This window comes from Mizuhopecten yessoensis, unplaced genomic scaffold (assembly GCF_002113885.1).
Source record: "Mizuhopecten yessoensis strain PY_sf001 unplaced genomic scaffold, ASM211388v2 scaffold1591, whole genome shotgun sequence".
Taxonomy (NCBI): domain Eukaryota; kingdom Metazoa; phylum Mollusca; class Bivalvia; order Pectinida; family Pectinidae; genus Mizuhopecten; species Mizuhopecten yessoensis.
The window spans coordinates 112,577-126,079 of NW_018404123.1; the positions used below are offsets into that span (position 1 = coordinate 112,577).

General features: G+C 32.9%; 1 protein-coding gene across 4 annotated transcripts in view; it reads right to left on the minus strand.

Annotated features, from left to right (window-relative positions):
* Positions 1-4,000: 4,000 nt before the first annotated feature.
* The window catches only part of LOC110465550, an 11,004-nt gene continuing 1,501 nt past the window's right edge, over positions 4,001-13,503 (minus strand). For 2 of the 4 annotated variants that reach the window (XM_021521464.1, XM_021521472.1), the window contains exons 2-5: positions 8,484-8,604; positions 6,749-6,817; positions 5,899-5,955; positions 4,001-5,060 (exon numbers count right to left, since the gene is read on the minus strand). In XM_021521464.1, the coding sequence (XP_021377139.1) occupies positions 4,609-5,060; positions 5,899-5,955; positions 6,749-6,817; positions 8,484-8,577 (672 nt within the window). In that variant the 5' untranslated portion in view covers positions 8,578-8,604 and the 3' untranslated portion in view covers positions 4,001-4,608. Of the gene's footprint in view, positions 5,061-5,898; positions 5,956-6,748; positions 6,818-7,899; positions 8,157-8,483; positions 8,605-13,503 lie in introns of all 4 variants that reach the window. The other 2 variants (XM_021521488.1, XM_021521481.1) reach the window with 2 other exon arrangements.

Below are 13,503 nucleotides of genomic sequence, written 5' to 3' on the forward strand. Positions count from 1 at the left end.
TAGTGTTTTTTTGTATATATATTTTTAATCATTTCTCTGTAGTTACCTTAAACCAATGATAACTTACAATAGATGGTGGGGTCTCTGACCAAGTGTCTACCTAACCCTCCCATGTGAATGATTCTAGAATCTGTAGAACATGCCATGTATTGTAATGACTATTATCAATGTCTTCATTTTTTTGCATGAATTATAATTTTTTGAAACTTAAATGTCTTAAAATGATCTGATCAGACACAAACTATTTCTACTGGTTTTAGTTCATATAATTACTAAGCATGTCAGTTTGAAAGATATTCCTCCATTAATATTAGTGTGTGAATTAATTATGGGATCAAAAATGCATAATGTCATATCTACATATTTTGGAATATATGTACATTGATTGGTATCGCATCAGTCTTTTCAACTGTGAAGTTTGTTGAAGATGATTGCTTGTAAGAAAGGAAGTAATACATTTACGAGGTTGTTGTTATGAAATTTGTGCTTGTGAGAGGACTTCTGCGGCTGTTATTTGTACATAATGTGTTGAATATTTCACCAAATGTAAATAAAATCTGTTACAATATAATTATGCAGTTTTAAATTTTCTTGTGAAAATACCATCAACAACAGGAAAGAGACACTGTAATAGGAGTGGGAAAATCCACTAAAGTAACAGACACAACATGAAAGGAACAGTCATATAGTAACAGACACCACATCATGGGAACAGTCATGTAGTAACAGACAAAACATGAAAGGAACAGTCATATAGTAACAGACACCACATCATGGGAACAGTCATGTAGTAACAGACAAAACATGAAAGGAACAGTCATATAGTAACAGACACCACATCATGGGAACAGTCATGTAGTAACAGACAAAACATGAAAGGAACAGTCATATAGTAACAGACACCACATCATGGGAACAGTCATGTAGTAACAGACAAAACATGAAAGGAACAGTCATATAGTAACAGACACCACATCATGGGAACAGTCATGTAGTAACAGACAAAACATGAAAGGAACAGTCATATAGTAACAGACACCACATCATGGGAACAGTCATGTAGTAACAGACAAAACATGAAAGGAACAGTCATATAGTAACAGACACCACATCATGGGAACAGTCATGTAGTAACAGACAAAACATGAAAGGAACAGTCATATAGTAACAGACACCACATCATGGGAACAGTCATGTAGTAACAGACAAAACATGAAAGGAACAGTCATATAGTAACAGACACCACATCATGGGAACAGTCATGTAGTAACAGACAAAACATGAAAGGAACAGTCATATAGTAACAGACACCACATCATGGGAACAGTCATGTAGTAACAGACAAAACATGAAAGGAACAGTCATATAGTAACAGACACCACATCATGGGAACAGTCATGTAGTAACAGACAAAACATGAAAGGAACAGTCATATAGTAACAGACACCACATCATGGGAACAGTCATGTAGTAACAGACACAACATGAAAGGAACAGTCATATAGTAACAGACACAACATGAAAGGAACAGTCATATAGTAACAGACACAACATGATAGGAACAGTCATATAGCAACAGACACCACATCATGGGAACAGTCATGTAGTAACAGACACAACATGATGGTAACAGTCGTTTAGTAACATACACAACATGATGGTAACCGTCATGTTGTATGTGTGTAGTATTGTTGTAATATACATAATATCATGGGAACAGACATGTAACATAAACGACATTATGGGAACAGTCATGTAATATATAAACATGATTGGAACAGTCATATAGTAACATACAATATGATGGGAACATTATTGTTGTCACATACTCAACATGATGGGAACAGTAATTAAGTAACATGCATAACTTCGTTGAAACCGTCATGTAGTAACATACACAACATCATGGAAACAGTCATGTAGTAACATACACAACATCATGGGAACAGTCATGTAGTAACACTCAACATCATGGGAACAGTCATGTAGTAACAGACTGAACATGCACCAAGTACATAAAACAATGGGCTATAGCCAATAATAGGAGCGGAAAATGCAGCGCCAGACTATGTTTTAAACCTGAGATCCCCCAATGTCTAAGCAAAGAGTTAATTGGTTTCTAAAAATCCAAAAATTAATTCTGTTTTTACCAAATTCGATCTGCATATGCCTGTGGCTCAGTTTGCCAACGTCCACAGTTTGTAAATTCATGTACACATTCAGCATCAGGAGACCACTGGAGAATTTTGAGAACACGTCTGTAGGATTCTCCTTATTGAACAATATGTCTACATCAAACCACAATAATGAACTGATATGAAATGTCCTGCATGCTTGGGAAACAGTAACTTGTTTTTGCAGTGTAAAAATAATATTTACTGTTTAAAAGGGCACCATGATTTAGTATCCCCTAACAAATTTAGTTATTAATTTTTTTTGTGTGTTTAAAATTACAAGGACTATAGATATAAAACAATGACTACATAATGACTATTTGTACATTTTATTCAATGACATGAATCAGAACATAAGCAATGTTGTAACTCAAGATGACAAATCAACAGTTATCAAAGGTCAATATAATAATACATAAATAATACATAAATAATACCTAAAAAGAGACACAGAATTTGAACACAGATATGAAGTATGAAATTGATTTAGCTAAGAGAAAGGACAGTAAAAAGACAACACTTAAAAAATGAAAAATGAGGTAAGGTTCAAATAAGTATAAATATTTTGTTAAAATTTAGATTTCACTTTAATCATTTCACAAAAAGGATTCATTATCAAGAATCTTTACTTACATAATGGGAGCCTAGCACCTGTTGTGTTTGCTTAATCAACATATATGAACTGCTATTCAAATTCCCATATACAAAGAAAATGGTGGGACTTGGTACAGTTTTCCTACAGAGTTTCTTCTCTCTTACAAAAAAAGATAATAAAAATACAGTTAATATTTCAAATAATTTCAATGCATTAGGAAACTATAGCTCCATCTGACACAAGTGAGACTTAACTTTTGTTATTAGTGACTTGTTCACATTTTTTTAGTATATGTCTCATAAACCTGATTTTAATGCTTTTCCTGTTACTATTCCCAAACATTCTGACCAAATATCTTGGAGAAACCAATTGAATAATTTTCTTTTTTTCAACAACACAAGACATGATTTTACTATAAAAGACAATAAATAAATAAATAAACAAGTATCAAGTTGTAATTTGTGTCGGTACAAAACGTACAATGGAACCAATTCATTTGAAAACAAATTACTGAACATTGCAGAACATTTCAGTAGGATAATTGACATGGATAGCAGGAATGATGTCATATGTACAGATTAACTTAACGCATTTTGCACAACAATCAAGCAGAACTAAAAACAACTACATACTTTCTGGGGAAAATATATCCATTTTGCTAAAAACGAAACTTTAATAATGGATAAAATGTGTACAAAACTACAGAGAAATGATTAAAAATATATATACACACAAAAAACCACTATTAAATATCATGAGCAGTATTCACAATATGACTTATAATAAGATAATAACACCCACTTGTTGTCACTCCTTTTTTCCACACATGAAGCATTGTATTTTTCGAATAATAAATACAATTGGTAATGAAAGGGATTTACAGATGAGGGAAGGCCTATAACAAACAACAAAAACCCTAAACATTTGGTTTTTCCTTGGCGTATAATCATACTGTCTTTATCAAAACAAAGTAATCATTCCATACTTGATGGATAGGTCTGTTGCCTAGCAACAGACCTATCACAATTTTGTATTGTGAGCAATTTTCATTGCCACTGACACTGATCACAGTTTAGATAACACATTAATTTTGCCCTGATATTTAAACTGGAAGTACTGGTTGACAAGCATCATGTGGAACCTCAAATACCTGAGGCAAGGAGTGATTGTTATGCATGCTTTTGTTTTGTTTAAATGACAGAGAGAGATCTCAAGTTCATTTGGAAAAAACATCATTCTTTAAGTAACAAACATTCTGAATGATTCGTCATTCCTAATAATTCTAAGGAACTCTCTCTTGAATTCCTGCAGAGTATCATACTCTATTGGTACACTTATGACATTGCCACAAGTTCTACCAATAGGGTATCTCAACAGGCCCTGTGCATGATGAAAGCAGACAGTGATACCACCGGAAGTTGGCATTACACATGACCCTGTTACGAACTGCAAAAAGCGGGAAAGGTCTTCTGAAGACAATGAATAAACAAAGTCTTTCAAGAAGTACAATACCCGCTCTTCCTCAGGTCGCAACAGGTCATTCTCTGTCTTCAACAGGCCAATGACACGAGAAGGGGTAGGCGTCAGTCTTTCACACAAAGACACCAGGTCACCTTGTGTCACCTGATGGAAAAAGACATCCTTGTAGATTTCAGGGATGCCTGAGCCCATCAGCTGACACAGGAACAAAGGCTTCCCAGTCAGCTCACATGCAGCCAAATTCTCTATGTGCCGTCTGAAATTGTCCTGTGTAGGCATGACCGACATAGAGAACCTGGCAAACATGTTCGTCAACTGAGAAAGCTCATCAGATGTCAATGACGTGAAAGAGTCTAGACCTTACCGGGTCAAAGCGCGCTCGTGCTCAGACACAAACAATAAGAAATCCTCTAAAATGATTTTCTTATCCTCCGCAATCTGACCCAGAGCAGTGCTTATCAGGACAGTTCGACATATCTGCAAGGGGAAACCTTTTGTCAAGGCAAGACCATGACAAAGAATTCTCCCCAAGACTGGATAAATGGAACTGGCCTGAGAAAACCTGTGTGGAGGGAGGTGTGGTACCAACACATCCTCACTTGTGAACAATCTAGAACAGGCTTGCTCCCAGAATGTAGAAAACAGGTCCTTTGTAAGGCCACCTGCATCCTCTCCAGACTCCCCAGCAAAGGTGTCCCCGAGTCTGTGCTGTAACACCCCAGGATCCAGGTCCATGAGGTCTCCAAACACGTGGTCTCTTCTCACAGTGACCTGCTGTGTGTCCGAAAAGACAGCATCTAGTCTGGCAAGTGCTGAAACACATAGAAACCTGATATTAACCTGGAATATTTCTTTGGGGTAATTTTGTAGCTTTTTATTAACTAGACCTGACAATTTGATTGAGGAAAGATGATACCTATTTTGTATTGTGAGTAATATGAAGACACAACCCATTCTCTTTGATATAGTGTAAAATTTACAGTTCCTTTTGGTTCAATGAGTAAAAGACACAGGCTATAACCTTTTTCAAAGACAACTGAATCGAACATAATAATACAAATGTATGAGTGAAACAAGTTAAGACCAGTAGATAAGATAAGTGAGGAAATATCCAAACAGGATTACATTACAATAATTAATAACCAAATATTAAAAAGAAAGTTAGGAAAGCAGAGGCACACATAAATATCTTGCCCCCAACAAAGTGAAGTGTGGCCTTTGACCCTTTAACTTTGAGTAATGTCCACCAAAACCTGAACCTGACATAACCACAAGATCATGTAAATATCAACTTTATTTGTTGAGGGTTTCATGAGGTTTTTTTCTTTCAGAAGTGGTCATGTGTGACTTTTCACCTTTAACTGATTACAACCAAAATCTTATCAAGTGTAGGTCTAGTATTACCTCTAGTATTAATATGAAATAAATCTGCTGTGAGATTTGATAAAAAGTCACTTCATTATTTTCAAAGAAATGGTAGTAACAAGAATTGTTTAAAGACACACACAGACCAAATACATGAGGCATTTTGAACACCCCACTACAAGAGGCCGGTTGGCTGAAAATGTGAAAGGAAATCAATCTGATAGCCTTGATGTTGTTACATCAACAAACTTGCGTTTTCATATCAGTGGTACATTTTATACTTACAATGGAATGATCCTCTTCCAGTTCCCGTGATGGTGGATGCAGTAACCCAATGGGTGGCTAAATAAGAAATTTGGACCAGTTTAGTTGCAAAGAATGTAGGTTAATTATTGACCTGCTTTCATTTAGGTTATATTTGCACTTCTTTCATTTACTTTTATTTTCCAACATTAACTTAATATAAATAAATTTTGACATACTGTTTCAATGGAACCGAAATGTTGCAGTTAAATAATAGCTGCCTGGTGATCACAGAAATTGTATACGATGCCAATCCCAATGTTATATGTTTCTTTAAAACAAATCCTTTTTTTTTTTTTAAATCTAAATGATTTCATTTTAAATCAGTAAGTTTATCACACAAATTCTAAAATGTATGGTTACAAGAATTTTAGGCATCTTTAATCAATCTATTTCAACTATTTTAAAAAGTGTGTCTTACCACACTCTTTGCCTTCACTAAGCGGTTAGGCCATATTTGAATTTTATTTAATTTTCAATTAAATTATTGTATATGCTACTCATGTGGTTCTCCAAATAGGTCAAGGTCATTTGTTTTAGCATTCAATATTCCATGCCAAATTTATTAAAAAGAAACAACATTCACCATATTAAGGAGTTGTGATTTTTAAATTCACACTTCCGCTTTTAGGACTTATTTGTCTGACCCAAGTGGTGTTATACTATATCTTAACTACAGAATTCAATTAAATGGTTAGGTTTGAGCAGCACTTTCAAGAAATTATTGATAGAGGACATATACCCTAGTGTGGCATAAACCATCTCTGTCCTTAACCTTTTAGGCAAGGGGAGCTAATAATTCACACTTGAAAGTTATTTTGTTGAACTGTACCTCTGGAGTTGCTACTGGTCTTGCAGCTGGTTGTTCTTCTCTTTGGATAACACTGTCTGCATTTGATGGCTGTAGATATAACCAAGTCTTTGTATATGGTGAATCAATCATTGAGGACATAGGTATACATCCATCAAATCTTGTTTGTCACTTTTATTTTGTGATTAAAGGGGATTAAGGAATCGCCAAATTCCTACAATGCACAGCTTTTAAATATACAATGAATATCACTTCATGACCCTAACATAATTTATAATGTATATCTTTATTTTTTCTCATCGACCTTGCTATGATATTATAACCTATAAGATATCAAAACTGCAAAGGTGCTAGCTAACCATCTTGCATCTGTGAAACAGAATCATAAGGTCAAATGTACTGAAAATTTTAACTTATTTTACTCAGGTAACCTTTAAACTATTTGAACAATCAGCATTTAGAAACAAACTAGAACAGGCCCATTCATTAGGTGCCAACATGTCTTCCAATATTCATAAATATTGATGAACAAGGTTGAAAAAAACAATACCTTCAGATTAATCATATGAACCGGAAAATGAGCACAATATATTGTGTAAATTTAAAACTAGTAAACTTATAGTGGCAACTGGAAGATGAAATCATGTTGAGAACCAAAACATATTGCAATACCCAAGACATTGGTGAGGAATCTTATTACTCGTTAAAATGTCCCTTTTTCCCCCCCAACAGATTTTTTTTATATAACTACTCTTATGCAATGCCAAATATTGTTCATTTCTCAGAACTTATCTATACAATGTTAAAATTTCAAGAAATATGCATATATTTATCAATATATTTGTTATTAATATATTTGTCATAAATATATATGATATTTGATGTTGTATACGGCTGTTAAGATGTTTTCTCTGTTCATTTTTTAATTTTGTAAAGAGAATTTAAGTTAAAGATTAAAAAAAAATTCTGCTAGGTAGATTTTGATAAATGTGTCACACAATTCACCTGGTAAAAAATAATTTAAGATAATTTAAGAAGAAGAATTTAACTTTTCCAGTCAAAATAATTTTAACAATCAAAATAAAAAAATCGGGAATTCATATGATATCTGTATTTATAAGTGACAACCCACTTTTAGATGAAAGTAAATAAATTAACTAAAATGAGCTTACAACTCTTAAATCCCTCTTGGGGATCAGGAACAACTTCCCCTGGCCTATCTGCTTCCTGAGATCAACTGGTGTGTTGGGGTTCAACACTTTCAAGTGGCGCCCTTTGTCTGCCTTAGCGAAGTAGAACCCAGACAATCTTAGGTTGACATTAGGATAATAATCTACAAGAGTATCCTCAAAATCCTCCAATGTTTGGAATTCTATAACTGACTCGACAGGATACCTATCATGGGGACTAAGCTGTATCCTGGGGTATCCTGAAAGTATTTGTTAATGATTTTATCCAAAAAGTCATATTGGTATGAAAAGCATTGTATGCAATTGACAATCTTTCATTTTTAACAACTTACAGGAGCATTTCATCATGCATGGCCTTTCAATATGTACTACCAGCCTGCTATTAGTGATAGGTGTTTGGGGCTTTGGGGTACAGTTTGACTTACAGTGTTACTTATATTGTTCCATCAAGAAAAGTTGACAAGCTTTTACAATAACGCTGGAATTTTTTTCAGTAATCTGACTTATTGACCTACAGGAGGAAATTATAAGCATCTCAAACTGTTTTGCCACCCAAAAATGCTTACCAAATCCACAACGCTGAAGCCTGTTTTTCTCCGAAGTTGTCGGTATGAAATCATCATTGGCCTTAGACATTAGAAAAAAAACAGGAGTTTCCATGTGGTACTGTTTCTTCGTCCACGATTTCTAGAAAATAACAAACAATGATGTTATTTTGTTATAGTAAGATTAAGAAAGAAATCAACCATGAGCCAATCAAATCGGAATGCATGAATTTGTTTTCAGGTTCTTACAAATCAACAATCAGATACATTTCCATATATAGACAGCATGCAGACTATCAGAAAGGTTTATGTAGTTTATAGACATCATTTAAGAGTTGTGTCCCTTGCATTGAAAATCTCCAATCGCGAAAGTGTGGACAAAAAAAGCTGTCGTAACGATGTAAACAACGTTGTGGCACTGATGGCCAACATGCAAGCCCAACGTAAAATTGAAGTAATTTTTTTGGTTGGAATTATACTGTATTATATTCGTACATATGACTTTTGGGGATTTAGAATTATTATTGGTACAAATGTTAGAGTTGTCCCTCTTTTTTGTATCTTTATAATTGTTTGTATAATAAGTAAGTCTGCTGGGGTTTTTTTCCCACCTATATTTTCTTTTCGTTGTCCTTAACGTGTTGCATTGGCACTCGGAATGTTATTGATTCATGTAACGGGCATTTTTGTTTGTTTTAGTATTATTGTTAGAAAATTACTCAGGTTTTTTTTTTTTTTTGTTCATCGGTATTGACATTGTTTTTATTTTTTATGTGTTATATTTCTAATAAACCATTGTTGCATCAAATAAAATGTATTTTGTTTCATTTTGTTCCATTGAAGAAAAAATAAAAATAAATCGAAATTTCATGATATCCCAAAAAATCTTAAGAAACTACCACAAGGTATGGGTTATTGTTCAGAAATAATTTGGTTAGGCCAAAAAAGGGGTGTCTGTTTAGGGTTCCCGACTGACCCTAGCTTTTTACCCTCGACCCAAAACTTTTTGATGAAGATGAAAAAAAAAACCCGCTGATTTTCGAATTTTAGAAGGTTCCTTGCTTTTCAAAAAGCCTTCCAGCTCCGTATTGGCGCTAAATGTCATCATAAGGAGCACAATTTGCCTCCAAATGAACCTTGTTTATGTAATTCTTTGTTTTACATACAATAAATAGTAGGGTAATAATCACATGACCAAAAATATAAAAAATAACCCAAATCTGACCTACCTACCCTAGTTTTTTTGCCCATACAATCCTTAACAGACTATATATTTTTTTGGCCTTATGCAATAGCGATGTCGTAGAAAAAAGAACCAATGACTCATTACATTTTTAGGCACAGGGACTCCCCGGGGATCCTTAAGTGAAAATATATATAATGGAAATTAAATTTTGCATTTCAGTGATAACACATTAAAACACATTATGGAATTAAATCTTTTGCACTTAAGGATGTACACCTCTGAGAAGTCAACAATTTCCTGTATTAAACTTTTTTTCTTATATGGATTTTTGGAAAAACGAGTTAATGGCATAGTAGACAAGAGTACCGCGGGGCGGAACAAAAGACGCCTGTCTATTGCCATATAGTGTTATATACTTTCTTGCATTGAAATAAGATCTGCATCATATGCTATAAAAAAAGTAGGAGAAAATCTTCAGACAAAAAATCAAATACTGAAATGAACAAAAGGCAATAAATTTTGCCAAAATCGTCGAATCAAAATTCTTTAAAGGGAGACAAACCTTCATATCATGATTATAAAGTAAACCAAGTTTGAAAGAGATCGGTCGAAAAATGTGGGAGGAGATTGCCGGACAAAAATCAAAAACTGAAATGAACAAAGAGGAATAAATTTTGGAAAAATTGTCGAATCAAAATTCTTTTTAGGGAGACACAACTTCAAATCATGATTATGATGTATACCAAGTTTCAAATAGATCAGTCGAAAAATGTAGGAGGAGATTGCCGGACAAACAAAGATGACGCTGGACGGACGGACAACGCCATACCATAATACTACTGTCAAATTTACGGTCAAATAAAAATACAAAAACAAATATGTCCGTGTGGTGGATTTTGTGCTATGATCGGTCAAAGATACCACTTTAACACAATATGTGATTTAAGGTGATTTTGTTTTGTTTTGACCATTTGCTGAACAAATTTGTACAATTTCTTCCAAGTGTGTTATCAGATATGTATGAATGTTTGTAGAATTGATAAAAATATTATTTTCTTTTAAATTATTGAAGTAAAATTTCTTGATCTGATTCTTTTAACTCAAAAAAGTTAACCCTACCCCTTATTTTTTAAATGCTCATTTTTTCACCATTTTTTGCAGATTAAATGCTTGAAATAAAAAGTTCCGCTATTAAACTTTTTTAAATATTTAATGAATCAAAAGAAAATGTGTTTCTCTTTCTAAAACAGCCACAAAAATGTGGGGTCCGTGTGCTTTTTTTTGGTCCCATTATTATTTGTGCTATTTTTCACCTTTTTTGGGGTCAAATATCAAAAGTGCTTTAGTTCCACTAAATATGAAAAAAAATACCAATAATGTATAATTTTCCACTTTCTTGCATATTATTTTTATCATATTGAACATTACAAAATTGTACAGCAAAACTGAACCTGCGACAATGACGACAATTTAAGTGATCAATCTAGTGTCAAAAAGGTGAAATTTTGGCCTTTTGTGAAGAGCAAGAAATACACATTAATACACATTTTCAAAATGGACACCAAAGTGGTCATTTTTTTTTTATTCTTGTAAAAAAGGTTCTGCAAACAACAGGCTTCTATTTTTTTAGCATTTTTTTAGACGCCTGTTTGCTATTAAACTGGATCATAATTTGTAAAATATTACAAAAACCGGTTACACCAGATCGAAACGAGACATGAATGTGATCCAAACCAAAGAATACATCCTTAAGTGAAAAAAACACATAATTGAAATATATCTTAAGCACTTAAGTGAAAAAACCCACATAGTGCAAATAAATCTTTTGCACTTACCAGGTAAGTGAAAAAAACACAAGGAATATATTTTTTACATGAAATATGAAATCACCTATGATATTTTTGTTACATTAATGTGAGAATACTTCTGTTTTTGCAAAATAGCACTTCAGTGTTAATATTATTTAACTTGTAAAATGTGACAGTCAAAAAATATCTAGAATTTAACAAATATATTAGTGATATAGTTTAATTATTCAGGTGTATTTTTGAATTCAGATTTTTTGGTTATAAATTCTGAAAAAAAAAATCAACAAAATTGTTGACCCCATAGGTAATTTCAGCTCTGTTTGCAGTAAATGTGTACAAGAAAAACGTTTAATTTGATACATACTTATTTTTTTTTTAACCCCCTTAAGTTGGAGGATTTTATACCCCAATTCTTAGGAATGATATCATGAACTAATTTGGAACACTGCCATATTTGGTATCAATCAGAAAATTTAGTACATAATTAAATCTTAACAGAAACTGAAATTTAGAATTCTGAAATTTATGTTTTAAATTCCAGTTTATCAAGAAAACATAAAACAACATGGAAGAAGGAGTTAAATTACATTGTAGAAAGGTATTCGAGAATAAGGATTATTTATTTTTGTTGACAGGACAACATAAACAACAAGTGCTGTATATTTGTGTGTGTGTGTGTGTCTGTGCGAGTTTCTTACAATCACAAGTTGAATAGTTTTTTCTTTAATAGCAGTTAGCCGAAATACTTAATAATGTGTTGTTATATCATAAATAATTAACAGTGTCGCATATGGTGCATTTCGTTATGACTTTAATTGATGTGCAATTACAAACTCATTTAAGTGAATATCATAAAATATTACATGGGTAAACATGTTTAGTAACATCATGAGTACTACTGTTTAAAAATTAAATACAATTTAATAGATCCAAATAATAAATAATACTTAATACAGTTAAATTTCTGGAGGAAATGTTTTTAAATCCTGTCAAAACAAACTGTCGGACAAGGAAATTAAAAATGTTGGCACTCAGAGATATGCAGTCACAGGTGCTAGTTTATAGGGACTGCCTTGTGTATACATGAACAGCTGCCAGTGACACTTTATAGTACAGACAGTAATTGGCGTTAATTTATTTATCATTGTTACCAAGTGTCAGACTGTCTCATTGTATCGTGATAATTCCTAGCTTACAAACAAATATGAATAAATGGTAAAATGTTGAGGTACGCGATAAAACAGTCAAATATATAATATTTTGTTAATGAATGCAAATAATTTGAATGTGATAAAGTAAATAGTGACTAATTTTCAATCAAATTGTAAGTTATATATAAATCATTTGTGTTAATTTTCAAAAAACAGAGAGAAATTTAAACAAAGATAAATGTATAATCAAATTGTATTCTTAGCAGGTCAATTGAATAGTCTTTATATGCCTTTAAGGAAATTATAGCTTCTTCTGAGCCAGTTTAATTCATCAATTATTACAATCGAGAGGTAGTCTGAATAAGTTTTAAGTAAAATTGTTGCTGAACAATACAACAATGTCTGTTTATTTATTCATAATCAAAAGATAATTCCTTATTATTGTCAGTTATGTACTCAGGTTCTCTAAAAAAACAATTAACTTGTAAACTGCTATAGTTTAAAAAGTTACGTAAAACAGCATACAGATATTTACATGATTTTCAGTACACCCTAATCTCCGCAAGAAATTTACCCATATAACCCCTCTCATCTAGGACATCATTCTCATGAGTTACAGTGAATACTTATAATTCTACTTGACAACATGTATACTGGTGTTATGAAAATATATGGGAATATGAATAATAACAAGGTTACCGCGAGCGGTATATAATACGCCCGTCACACATTGAATGAGCAGTTGTTTGTATGATTGAAATATATGAAGTATTTGTGAGTAATTGATATTAAAAGAGAAATCATTCAACATAACTGGTAGATCAATGAGTGCAATACAACATCATGGAACGCATGCATCGCATTAATGAAACCAAGGGTAATAACTCCAGTAATTA